Source organism: Dipodomys spectabilis, unplaced genomic scaffold (genome assembly GCF_019054845.1).
Source record: "Dipodomys spectabilis isolate Male_0828 unplaced genomic scaffold, ASM1905484v1 ptg000504l, whole genome shotgun sequence".
Taxonomy (NCBI): domain Eukaryota; kingdom Metazoa; phylum Chordata; class Mammalia; order Rodentia; family Heteromyidae; genus Dipodomys; species Dipodomys spectabilis.
The window spans coordinates 225,282-238,303 of record NW_024871181.1 but is presented as its reverse complement, the minus strand read 5'-3'; the positions used below and the strand labels follow the sequence as shown (position 1 = coordinate 238,303).

General features: G+C 47.3%; 1 protein-coding gene across 2 annotated transcripts in view; it reads right to left on the bottom strand.

The window, feature by feature from the left end:
• Positions 1-13,022, bottom strand: part of Dhcr24 (24-dehydrocholesterol reductase) — a 39,877-nt gene that overhangs the window by 13,852 nt on the left and 13,003 nt on the right. Inside the window, exons 6-10 of one of the 2 annotated variants that reach the window (XM_042669691.1) lie at positions 9,240-9,383; positions 5,115-5,312; positions 4,587-4,765; positions 4,319-4,481; positions 3,442-3,448 (exon numbers count right to left, since the gene is read on the bottom strand). In XM_042669691.1, the coding sequence (XP_042525625.1) occupies positions 4,328-4,481; positions 4,587-4,765; positions 5,115-5,312; positions 9,240-9,383 (675 nt within the window). In that variant the 3' untranslated portion in view covers positions 3,442-3,448; positions 4,319-4,327. Of the gene's footprint in view, positions 1-1,976; positions 4,482-4,586; positions 4,766-5,114; positions 5,313-9,239; positions 9,384-13,022 lie in introns of those variants that run through there. The other variant, XM_042669690.1, reaches the window with a different exon arrangement.

Here is a 13,022-nt window from a genome sequence, read left to right as displayed (position 1 = left end):
TGTGTATGAATTTTCCTCCTCCTATTGATTGTGCTGTTTGAACTTAGGGCCTGGGTGCTGTGCCTGAATTTTTGTGCTCTAGGCTAGTGTTCTGCCACTTTGAGCCATAGCTCCACTACTGGTTTTCTGGTGATTAATTGGAGCAAAGAGTCTCACAGGGACTTTCCTGCCCAGGCTGGCTTTAAACTGCAATCCTCAGATCTCAGCCACCTGAGTAGCTAGTATTACAGCTGTGAGCCACCAGTACCTGGCTTGATTTGTTCTAATAGTGGCATTTGGGAAACCAATTATGGTAGCCTTGGCATGAATGTTGGTATCTTGACATTGCCAGTTGGGCTGGAGGGGGTCCTCACTGAAGCAACTGCTCTGGGTCAAAGCAGAACACTCTTTGCTGACCACCAGTGTGCCTCCTTTCTGAGCCAAGTCAGCACAGTGAACCCTGACTACCCGACACAAAACTGCTGCTCTTTAGTCCAGAAGGCCATCTGCGCTAGCACCTGATGTGGTCTAACTCATTAGTAGCCTCAGTGTTTTTTGACAACTCACCTGACTTCCTGAGCCTCCCTTTCCTCATCTACACAATGGGGATTAAGTAACATGTTATATGCAATTCAAGTATCGAATGATATTTAGGGCTGAAGCGGCAAACATTGTTTTAGTAAATATTACAGTCTGGGTCTGGAACACTCAAAGGTCTACATGTTAAAGGCCTGATCCCTGGACTGGTACAGTTAGGAGGTAGTGGGGCCTTTAAGAGGCAAGGCCTAATGGGAGGTCTATAAGTCATTAGATTTGGGACCTCAGTTACTTGCTCTCCCTCTTGATCCCTGTCTTGTGAATTTCCCTCAACTACATGTCCACTCTGACAGGCTCTCTTGCTCCAGCTCCAAAATAACTAAGCCAGTTGATGGTGGCTGGAACTTCCAAAACCGAGCCAAAATAAACTTTCCTTTGCGAGTTGTCTCAGGTATTTTGTTGATCTAAGCTAACATGAAAGACTTTGCCCTTTAGAGACAATACACAAAATCTAATTTGCAAAACTTAACTGGAAAAGGAATTACCGAGATCCTTGCAGCCAACTTTAGAGTAAGACACATATTCTAGGGAAATGCCTATTTTTGTATTTGCATAAAACCTTATGGTATTAAACGAACTACCTCTCTTCACTGAAGTTCACCACACTGACAGTTGGGGTGTTATGTTGCTCTAACAATACTCTAGAGTATGTAGAGGTCTCAACTATGAGTTTATTTCTCACTTCCATAATAGTCCATAGTAGGGTTCTGGGTGGTAGGTAGTTCTCTACACAATGAGTCAGGGATCCAACTTCTGACCTAAGACAGCTACTTATGTCACTGGTCACTTGCTTCCAGTGAATGCATGGGAGCCAGAACAGACATGAACTTTTTTTCCTAACCATGGGAGAGATGCTTAACCTAAAGATGCATCTGGCACTGGGAATGCTGAGGAATGGAATGCCTTGTGGACAGCTAGTGTTTTCCTACCAGTTTATAGATGAAGAAACATTCTTATCAGGAGTAACTAGCTTGTCAAAATTAGTTGGTCATAACCAAGTAACAGACATGGGACCGGAGCCAGATGTCCTGCTGCCATCTGGTGGCATGTCTGTTGCCTTAGAAGGATGGCACTCTCCCTGACCTGCTGCCATCTCTCACTGAAACCCTGCTTCATTGTACTGCTTCCCCTTCATGATCTGAACCCTGCCCTTCACTTTGTTAGAGGGAATCTACTGGTGAAATGACATTTTCATTGCTAGACAGACCCAAGTCATCAGTCTTAAGAGTAAGATGGGACTAAGACCCAAATGTGTCACTCACCCATACATTTTTAGCTTTTGCCTGTGGATACCTGGGTTCAGAAAGAACATCTTAGTTGGGAACTGCACAACCTACATCTGAATCCTGGTCTGACTGTACTGTTGTCTCTTGAGAAAGAAAGGACAAAGACTAGCTTCTAGGTCAAACTTTATTTTTACAGAAGTGGCAGACCCACAGCCACAGGAGTGTGTTTTAGAGAAGGCACAGTACCTGTGGCTGCAAGATCCCGATGGGGGAGCTTCATGCCTTTTTCCTTGGTCTCTATGACCAAAGGAGGGGGGGGGAGAATAAAGATTACACACCACACACTTCCACACCCATCCCACCCATCTCTTCCCATTCAATAACACCAACAACACATCATCCTAGCCCCAGCCCAAGGGCTCTGGATGGGTAGAGGCTTAATGTTCCTTTCCACATGCCGCTGGCATCAACTTGAACCCTACCCAAAGCCACTGTGTGGACAGATAAGCTGGATCTCAGCTCACCATTCTGGAAGACTGCCTTTCTAGGCAAGATGCTACTAGAACCAAACTGTAATCTGAGGCTAGTGTGATCATAACCTTCTAAGCCCTAGGTCCTGGGTAGGGTCTTTGAAGGACTGGATTTTGGTTATGGGTCTAAGGGAGATATAAGCTGCAGGCATCTGGTGAAATGATGGCATGCTCACTGTTGGACTGATCTAGCTCGGGATAACCACTCATCTACAGCAAGTAGAGTCATCAGTCTAGTACCAAGCCAGAATACACACGGACCTATTAGCAGAGTCCATGGCAAAATCTGCATGCTCTGCAGACTAGAGTGAGACTTACTTTTTCTTGTCTCCTCCAGAGGCCAAAAGACTAAGAGGATTCTCTTGCTTTCTGAGTGCAAGTGGACCAATTCCCACAGGACCATGTTGACACTGCAGCACGAGGCCCTGGATGGTGGGATTCTAAGAGGATTTTGGCACCTGAAGGGTTAAGATGGACACTTGCCTGCCAGTCATAGATGAGCCATTCCGAAAATGGGATGGGAGCTGGCCCTGGGCTGAAAGAAGGACTGTAAATGATGAACTATCCCTAAACGTCACCTGGATTGTTTAGTCTTTCTCAGAATTTCAACACAAAACAAGGTTTTCCATGAGTTTTGCAACCCTGGTATGTGAGGCAGAAAGGCTCCAGGGAGGTCTTATCTGTACCAATGTGACAGGTGAAGAAACTGCAGCTTGCAGGGACAAATGACGTGCCCATGGCCACACAGCCTGGTGACAGCAGAGCAGGGACCAAAAGCCAGGTCCCTGACTCCAACGCATCAAGGCTGTGACCAGCCTGGCTCAGCTCTTGAATTCTGGCTTCCCTTCCAGAACTCCATTCCCTTTCAGACTGTGGGTTCTCAGCAGGGCGGGGCAGTTCTTAAGCTGAAGTTGCACAAACAACCACACTTCAGTAACAAGGCAGAAAGGACCTCAGGAGGTTCCTTCCCTCTGGAACGGAAACGGAGCTAACTTTCTCTGAGCTCAGGATTTGTTAAGGCACTGAAATTAGCTACAGCTGGGGCAGGGGAACAGAAAGGGGGATCAGGGGCTAGAGAAATCAGTGAAGCTCTTTGCTTCCTGCCCCACAGTGAGCCTCCTAATGGAAGCACCATGGAGAGTGCCACTTTCCCACTAGGTACCACCCCCTCCCCATGTGGCAGAGCAGCGCACATGGCCCACTCTAAGTGGTGTGGGGGTATGAGGAGGCTGGCGGGCTAGAGCTAGGAAGAATGGGCCCAGGCCAGGATGGAATCCATCTCAAGATGCCTTCTACAGGAACACAGTAAACAGAGTGGATGTGCAGATGGCTGGGGCAGCCAGCAGGCCCAAGCACACAGGAGAAAGAGGCAGGATGTCACCCAAGATGACAGAGGGAACTTTGGAATGGACCTGCTTTGGCACAGCACATCATGGGCCTGCCTGTCCCACATGCAGCCCCCCTGAGATCCAAAGAGTCAGAGCCTTCCTTCTCCCTGCAAGGGGCTCTTCTGGCTGACCCAGGCAGTGGCATTGCTATTCCAGGGTGTCCCCTTCATCATTCTAGCCAAACCTGTGCACAGGTGACCTAATCTGGGAGAGGGGGGAACTTTCTGGACTCAACCACTGAGTCCACAGTATTTTAGTCAGATGTGATGCTGAAGAGGAAGCAATGAAAAAACAGCTACTGCTTATGGAGCTTCTGTGTGACAGGTGCTTGACTTAGAAGATATCCAGCAAGTAGGATAGATGAAGGGACTGGGGCACAGAGTTCTAAACGGGGACTTGCACTCAGATTTGTCTGATTCCAAATCCCGTGTTCTTTCCACTAGCCTGGGCTATCCTGGAAACTCGGCTTCCCAGAAGCAGGACTATCTGGGTAGGATTTCTGGTGGGGTTTCGTTCTGAAAATGTGGGTCTGAGAAAGCAGCCAAGCTGGAGCAAAGGGAAAACGTTTCCACTGCACTTGTTGGTCTCTCTGGGCGACAGGCCCCGGTCAGTGCCTGGCAGCCTTGCAGATCTTGTCATATACCTCGGGGAAGGCCTCCTGGCAGCCTAGTTGCTTCCGCAGCTTATGGTACAAGGAGCCATCAAACATCTCCCAGAACTCCTCTCTGTTCATGTAGCAGTCGGCGTACAGCATCTGGAACCTGCACAGGAAAACACAGAGTGAGGCTACAGGAGGCAGCATCAGGAGAGGATGTGGGGAGGAGAGGTGGGTGAGAGGCTGTATGGCTGTGCCCTGAGCCACTCACCCATGCACGCTCCGCACAAACTTCTCCAGCTGCCTCATGCAGGACCTGGCCTCGAAGTGCTTCACATGTGGCTCCCCGTAGGCACCAATGTCCACGTACAGCTCTGTCTCGTCTCCCTTGGGGTGCACCAGGCCCGGCTGGCTGGGCAGGATGAATGGGCACAGCCAGATGGGGTAGACCTAGAGAGGTCAGAGAGGTGGGTATTGGGGCTTTTATTCCAGTGGTGACAGGCTTGTGCCTATACTCCACCACTTACTCAAAGGGAAGCTTTGCAGCACCCTCAAGGGGCCCCTTGGCAGCTCGAGCCCTGGCTGAGACACTCTGACTCCCCCCCTACGGGAGTGCTCACCAGCAGGCCCTATGACCAGCAGTGAGTGGGTCAGGCCTCTGTAGCACATGGGAAGGCCATATCTCATTTTATGGCTGGGCAAACCAAGGTCTGGAGGGTTAGGGGTGCCAAGATGGGTCCCCTAAGCTCAAGGTAGAAGGTGTGACTCCCATAGGCCTTTGCCTGTCTGCGCAGCTCACATGGATGTCATTGTGGAAGGTGTGCAGGGCCTGGATCAGGCACTTCATGGGCACCAGCATGTCCTGCACCACATGGTGCTGCTCGTAGAGCTTGCGCAGGGTCTCGCCCTGGGTCAGCTTCAGGAGGGAGATCTTGGGAGGAACCATCCAGCCAAAGAGGTAGCGGAACACAGGGTTGTTTCCAAAGGGGATGATATCCTGAAACACAAAGGGTGGGGATGGGGGAAGGAGCCAAAGGCAGAGCGTTTCTACGTGCAAAGGGCTGGGGCCAGATCCTCTTTCCACACTCAACACACACAGATCAGGGCACTTTCCTTCCCAGATCAGGAGGGCTTGAGGGGACCTGGGGCTTTGCCTGGGAGAACCTCAGTATCTCAGCTCTGGCATTTACCAACTGTGATGGCCTTGGGCTAGTTACTTATTGCTTCTATTTTACCTTCTTTATCAATGGAAGGGACTTAGGAGGCTAATAAGACAATGTGTCGAGACACTAATGCCTAGAACAAAATGAGAAGTTGGCCATCAATCCTGGACTCCTTACTGAGGTCAGAATGGCTGGCACAGAGCAGGCACTGAGCAAAGAATATGGGGGGAGGGGGGCGGCAGCGGGGGGAAGAGATAATCACAGAGCTCAAGCCAGTTCAAGGTCATTCCTCAGGGAAAAGCTCCAACTGGGTTGGGAGAAGTGGGAGCCCTACTTGCCAATTCCTTGCTCAGAGCCTAACCATTTTCCTGCCTCCCTGGAAACTCTGTCCTCAAGTCATGAGGAAAGAACCGCCTCCATCTCCTTTGTCTGCTCCAGCCAGATCCTCCCTGGGGGTCTTCTTCACCTGCCTCACAGTCTGCCTTCTAGCTTCCAGTCTTGATGTCTTCCCAAGTGCCACTGTCTCCATAGTTCCCACTGCAAGCATCACCTGCCCATCCTCCCATGTAGCTACCCACAGGCACACGTAGGCCTCATTGTGAGCTCAGGACCACGAGTCTCAGCAGTCTCAGTGCTGGCCAGCTGATCCTGGAGTGTACCAACTAGTGAGTTCTCATGGTTAGAGACAACTGACATGTCCTCCCTCCATGAGCTTTCAGCAATCATGCCTCCCACTTCACTGAGAAATTATAGGCAATCAAAAGGGAGTACCCGCTCCCTCCCACGACCAAGTCATCCCCTCATTCCTAGTGACCCTCCCCAGTTGTGCAGCTTCCTTCCTATTATGCTTCCACCATATGGCCAGCTCAGTACCTGGCACAGGAGCATCCCCACTTTCTCCAAACACATCCTTTCCCTCGCAGTCACTCTTCCCCTCCCATCAACAAACAGCATAGATTTATAACCATGCCTCACCTCTCCCATCTTAAAACTGGCACAGACACAAGGCACCTTCCCTTGGTCCCACACCCCTTCCCCAGGTCTCTCACTCAGTGTCCACAGATACTGCCTGGCAGGAAGCCTCTCAGACTGGTTCTATCTCTACATCCTTGTCTCCGATTCTCTTTAGAACCCATAGGTCAGGGCTGTCCTCCTCAAAGTCACTGATGATTGCTCCAGGGCTAAGTCCCAGAGACCATTTCTCTATCCTCATCCCTCTCAGCACAGGACATAGGTGCTCATCTTAGTCTTCTTTTTTTGTGTGTCAGTCATGGGGCTTGAACTCAGGGCCTGGGCACTGTCCCTGTGCTCTTTTTGCTCAAGATTAGTGCTCTACTACTTTGAACCACAGCTCTACTTCTGGTTTTCTGGCAGAAAATTGGAGATAAAACACCAGTGCCTAGCTTTTAAAAATATTTATTTTATTTTTTTATTGTTACTAAAAAGGTGATGTACAGGAGTATGGTTGTGTATGTCAGGTAAAGAGTATATTTCTTGACAGTGTCACCCCTTCCCTCATTCTTTCCCAGATTTTTCCTCCCATCCCCACCCACAAGTTGTATAGTTCATTTTCAACATAGTGTCTAGTGAGTATCACTGCTGCATTTGTTCAACTGTCTTCACCATTTCTTGCTTCCCTCTTCCCCTCCCAAAGACAGATAAATGAACAAACAAGAAAAAAAGACAAGAAAACCAAAGATAAAAAACCTCTTGTTTCCATTTCCTGGAGTTCATTTTGATAAATATTATTTTATATGATTCATCTTACTTTTTTTTCTTTTCTTTTCTTGGTCAGTTGTGGAGCTTGAACACAGGGCCTGGGCACTATCCCAAGCATCTTTTGCTCAAGGCTAGCACTCTACCAACTTGAGCCACAACATCACTTCTGGCTTTTTCTGTTTATGTGGTACTGAGGAATTGAACCCAGGGCTTCATGCAAACACTCTGCCATTAAGCCATCTTCCCAGTTCTCATCTTCTTGAAACACCATATTTTCCTAGTTCCCACTCACTCTGACTGATAGCACCTTCTCTTCTGCTGACTCCTTCTCAAACTTTCAGGGCTAGGCTTCCACACCCTTCTTTTCTTATCTATGCCCAGGGCTGTAAGTAGAACTTGCCTGTTCCTGATTGCCCACATTTTCATGTGTTGCCTCAGTCTCTGCCGAACCCCATACTCTGGCATCCCACAGAGAAGCATCTCAAGACAATACCATAACACCATACCTGTAATCCTTTCTCAAATTCTTCCTCCCACTTTTCATGGCAGTCAAGGGCATACTGTCCATCTGGTTCTTGGGCCTGCAACCAATCACCTGCCCACAGCCAATCTGTCTAAATCTCCTTGGCTGACCCTATTTCCCAGATCTGATACCACTTCTCTTCCCACAGCTGCCAGTCTTGACAACAGAAATCTTCCTTTCCTCTTCTATTTTCATGCCCACTCCCACTCAGCTGTCAAAGACATACACATATATTTAAACTGTGCTAGGGTTTGAATTCAGGGCCTTGTGCTTGCTAGGCAGGCACTCTCATTTGAACCATACCTTCAGTCCATAGATAATCTTTTAAAACAAAAACGAGGGCAGTCACTTTCTGGGTCAAAGTCCCCACAGACTATCTTTCACATCTCAAATAAGACATAAATCCCAGCTTGACTATAAAGAGCCATGTGATACAGTCTTTGGCGGCTGTCTGGTCTCACTCCACATCACAGCTTCAGCTAAGCAGCCTCTTGCTGCCTTCTAAACACACGTTGTCTGCTGAGAAAACTCCACTGGTAGGTGACAAGGGTAGAGCCAAAGTCCTGCCTCACACAGTATATAAATATCAACAATCTAAAAAGAAAGTTAAAACATTAAATATAAGAACTGAAACCTTAAAGCTCAGAGGAAAACAGAGACATAAATCTCCATGACCTGGCATTTGGTAATATTAGTCTTAAATAAAAGAAACAACAGAACGAAAAATAGGTAAGTTAGACCTCACCTAAATTAAAAACATACATAGCAAGAGTCACCAATGAAGGGAAATGTACAGAACAGGAAAATACATGAAAATCATTTATCTGAAAAGTCTAGTATCCAGAATATGTAAAGAACACTTACATATCATCAACAACAAAAACCATACAACCTGGTTAAAATGGACAGAAAATCTGAATATACACTTCTCCAAAAAAGATAAATAAATGGCCAACAAGCACATCAAATGATGCCCAGTATCTCAAGAATAAACTATAAACTCAAACCACAATGGTATCACTTGACATCCCCTAAGATGGTTATACTAATGATTTGTAAATCAGGAAATAATAAGTGTTTTTGAAGATGTAGAAAAATCAGCACCCACACATTGCTAGTAGAAGCCACCATGCTAAACATTTCAGTAGTTGCTCATTAATAAGACACAGGTGTGCCATATATTCCAGCAATACCACTCCTTACTGCCCTCCTACACTGGGAAGGATCCATCTGCTTGGTGAGGCTGGAAGTTTCCCAAGGGTGGAGTGGGTCTATGTTTCCCAGAGTCTGGCTCCACTCCTGACACCCTTGGCCAGTTCCTGGTGCACACTCATTGCAGGTGGCCATTTCCTCAGCTCAAAATGAAACAATGGCACTGCAGTTTTAAGAAGGTATTGGGGTCTCTCAGGACAACACCGCTCCCTCCCTGAAGAGAGGAGAGCATGGCTACAATGCTGACTGCTTTGTTCTCTTCCTAGTGGTCAAGAGGAGCCAACAGCATAGGGAAACTGAGCCTTACCTGGAGCTCCCAAAAGATGCTGCGAGTGTGGCGGTGGTAGTAGTGTCGCAGGGGAATGTACTCAAGGCCCTCCTGGTTTGTCTTCAGGTAGTTCTCCACGTGCTTGAAGAACCAGGGCTTGTAGTAATTGCCAATGCTGTTGAGCTGAAATGACAGACAGTATTGTGATCAACCCAGAGACACATGCCAGAGCCACCAGGGAGTAACAGATATGGGCTGTTTAGCACTCCTGGCCTTTCAAAAGCTCTGTTGTGTGGATCACTGCTTTTGAGAAAAAAGAAACCCAAAAGCTTTCTTGAAAGCCAGGCACGGTCAGGCACAGCAGGCACTCCATAGCAGAGAAGCTCAAAGACTGTAAGTGGTGTGCACGGGGTCACACAGCTGGCATCTGGAAGTCCAGGGGACTTTGTGACTCCTCTCAGCTGGTGTTCCTTCTTGATGAGAACAGAGTGCAAATGTGAAGGGCAGACACTGCTACGATGTGAGTCTGTGCAGGCGAGATTCCTCCCCCTGCCCTCACAAGGCCAGCAAGTACAGTCTCTCATCACCATCTTCTGCCACAGCATTGCTGAACCAAGCTTCACAGTCCCCTGGGCTCAGCACTCCCTGAAGCCTCCTTCACCTGGAGGAAGCTCACAAGTGAGCTCACATGCTCCCTGGCACTGGGCCCTTTGCTTAAATCATACACTAAACCACTGTCTTCTTCATTCTCAAATGGTCCAAGTCTCACTGTGCTGTGTGTTCTGAGCTGACTGTGCTGCTCCCACCTCGGTGCCCTCACCTATGACATGAACTCTGGGTAGGTGCTCTTGAGGAGCAGGGAGACATCCAGGGGAAGGGAGTCAGGCTTCAGAAGTCTGGGAGCACTGCCCCAGGAGCTGCTGGGGCCAGACCTTCCCAAGTCCCCCAAGCTGGATGACCTTAAGTAGGTTATACCCTGAACTTGTGTCTCGACAATTAAAACACAGGAGCTTTTCTTTTTTCTCCCTGAACAGGAGATTTTTGAGCCATTTGGATATTACACACACACACACACACACACACACACACACACACACACACACACACACGTACGTCACCAATGAAGGGAAGAGAAAGGTACAGAACTCTTTTGTTATTTTAAAAAAATAACAAAAAATCAGGACCATCATAGGGAGAGAAGACTGGAAGAATGATGGTGTGTGTGGAGGGGGTGGATCAGATTGAGTGGAATGAATACATTCCATATGTGTGGAATGGTAACAATGAAATTTCCTATATAACTAATGTCAGCTAATTTTAAGACTATCTTGTATACTGTGATACTGTACCAAGTTGCCTTTTTACAGATAATCTTTTCTACTTACCTGGATAATCTTATGTAGGCCCCGAACACTGCTTCCCTAGAATGGTTGGAAAGGCTGAGAGAAAACAGAGGACACAGTACAGTACAGTAGCTGGCCCACAGTGGCGAGCAGTTCTCTCGGTGGGGCCTGCCCTGCCATCTACTTGCCACACTGTTTGCTGGAACCAGGCAACCCTTTGCACTCAAGCTCCACAGGCAGCACCTGGAGCTCATCCAGGTGCCACTCTCCTGAGGAGCTTCCTCTGGGGTGGTTAGAAAACTGGGAACTGTAGTGGGCTAGGAAATTAGGGCTCAAGCATCTGTTCTCAAACTTGTCTTTGGTGTGGGTCATATGGGGCCTCTACTTAGTAATGAAAGCAGACTGAAACTCAACAGGAAACAGAGCTACTTTATCTATGCCAGGAGAGGCCTGGTTGCACTCCTGGCAGTGGCACCTGCCATAATGAACTTGAGACCTGGGGTACTGCATACAGGTGTCCTGGTACTCAGACTCAGGAACCACTGGATCTGAGAAGCCCAGGAAATCATAAAGAAGCTGGATCATCTGTTTCTCCTGGGACAGGAGTCAGCTGGGGAGACCAGAGGCCATGCAAGCTCCATTTCTAGCCCAAGTACTCCCACAGCCAAGCCTCCTCATACAGCTTCTTCTCATGGCAGAAGTGGACCTTACTCTAGACATTGCTGGCATAGAGTGTTTGCAACCTTTCAAACCAGGATATTTGCAAGAAATGCTCCTAAAAATGAAATGCCCACCCATGCAATGGCATCTACCACTCTGTTCCCATTGGGTGTCTGGGCCTTGCTCACTGAGCACTGAGCAGGAAAACATCTCTGCTACTGTGCCAAGGAGGACTCTGAGCAAGCCCTTGGGACCATGTCTCCTTGTACACAGGGAATCTGGTGAGTTGTTCAAATTTGAAAGCTGTACAAACCCATTTGCCAGTTAGTGAGATGGCATTTAACATATCTAATGACAGCAAAATGATGCTGGTACAGTGGGGGTGGTGATCCCCTTGATCCCTTCCTTCGGCTTTGTACTGTGAAAAGCTCTAAGGAAGAGCCTTGAGAAGCCAGATAATCTCTCGTTTGGATGTCCCTATTAGGTGACTGGAGGCTGAGGACACACACTGATCAGGTTTCAGCCCAGGGAAGGCCTGAGCACCTGGGCTCCATGTCCAGTGTTACCTGACTGCTCCAGGACCTTCTCTTCCCTCACTACAAAGCCCTCAGGAACCTAAGTTCATGGATGATTTTAAATTCTAGAAGCTGCTATGTGAGGGAACCATCATTGAGTCGGGAATTAAGAGGCTGCTCCAGAGTTAGCATGCACCTCAGTGGCAAAGCACTTGCCTATCTAGGAGCATTTGTAAGGCCTGGGAAAGGGGTCAGAATCTGCTCTGTGCTTGCTGTGTTTCCTCAGGGGTCTCTTTCCCCACCTGGGCCATCTTTGTTTACCTTGAGAGGGTCACAATTCCAGGTGATTTTCCAGACCTTTCTAATTTTAAATGTTTTAATTACACAGGCATAGATCAAGACCGTTTCAGGATAAATATCCTTTGATTCACTAATTCTACAAGATATCTTCAAATTACACGCAGAAGACAAAAGATGTAATTAAAATAACAACAACAACAAAAAACTGGAAGCAACTTAAATTCCCAATGACACAGTACTTCAGTAAGCAACATGGAACTCTTCAATTCTCTGTTCTGTAGACATTAAGATAGTCACGAAGTCCATACAATGTAGGGAGACACTTTTCACACAAAATCCAGTCAATTTCAAGACAACAATAGATAATGACAAACTGGAAAACTGCAAAGACACTTGAGTTCACAAGAAACTAAAGAACTACAAATTTAAAAGAGGCCCTATTTTTAACCTTATCAGATTGGCGAAAATGAGTGATACTACCACTAGTGTTGGCAAGAATGCAGGGAAAGGCTTCTGCCACATGGCTGCAGGAAATGGGCAAGAGCACAGCTCTCCTAGGGTGTCTCACTCTTCAGTGTTCTGCTTATTGGACTTAATAACACAAACATTTGCACTAAAGGGCAATGAAAAAGCTGGGTAGCAGATGCCTATAACCCCAGCACTTGGGAGGCACAGGTAGGAGGATCTAGAGTTCAAGGCCAGCCTGGGCTACATAGCAAGACAAAAAGCAATAAAACAAACAAAAAAGAGAACGGATAGGTGGTATAAGAGTCTTAAATCTTCAATGCCATCTTATTTGTAAGAATAAAATAATTTTAGTCAATGCATAATTTAAACATTCAGTAAGTGATGTTAGGCCAATTATTTCCATACAACAATAGGAATGACACACAAATAGTTCTTGAGAAATGCAGATGGGAAGGTTATAAGGTTATAATGCTTTTTTTTTTTAATTGTGAAAATACCATATAGAGGGGTTACAATTACATGGGCAAGATAATGAG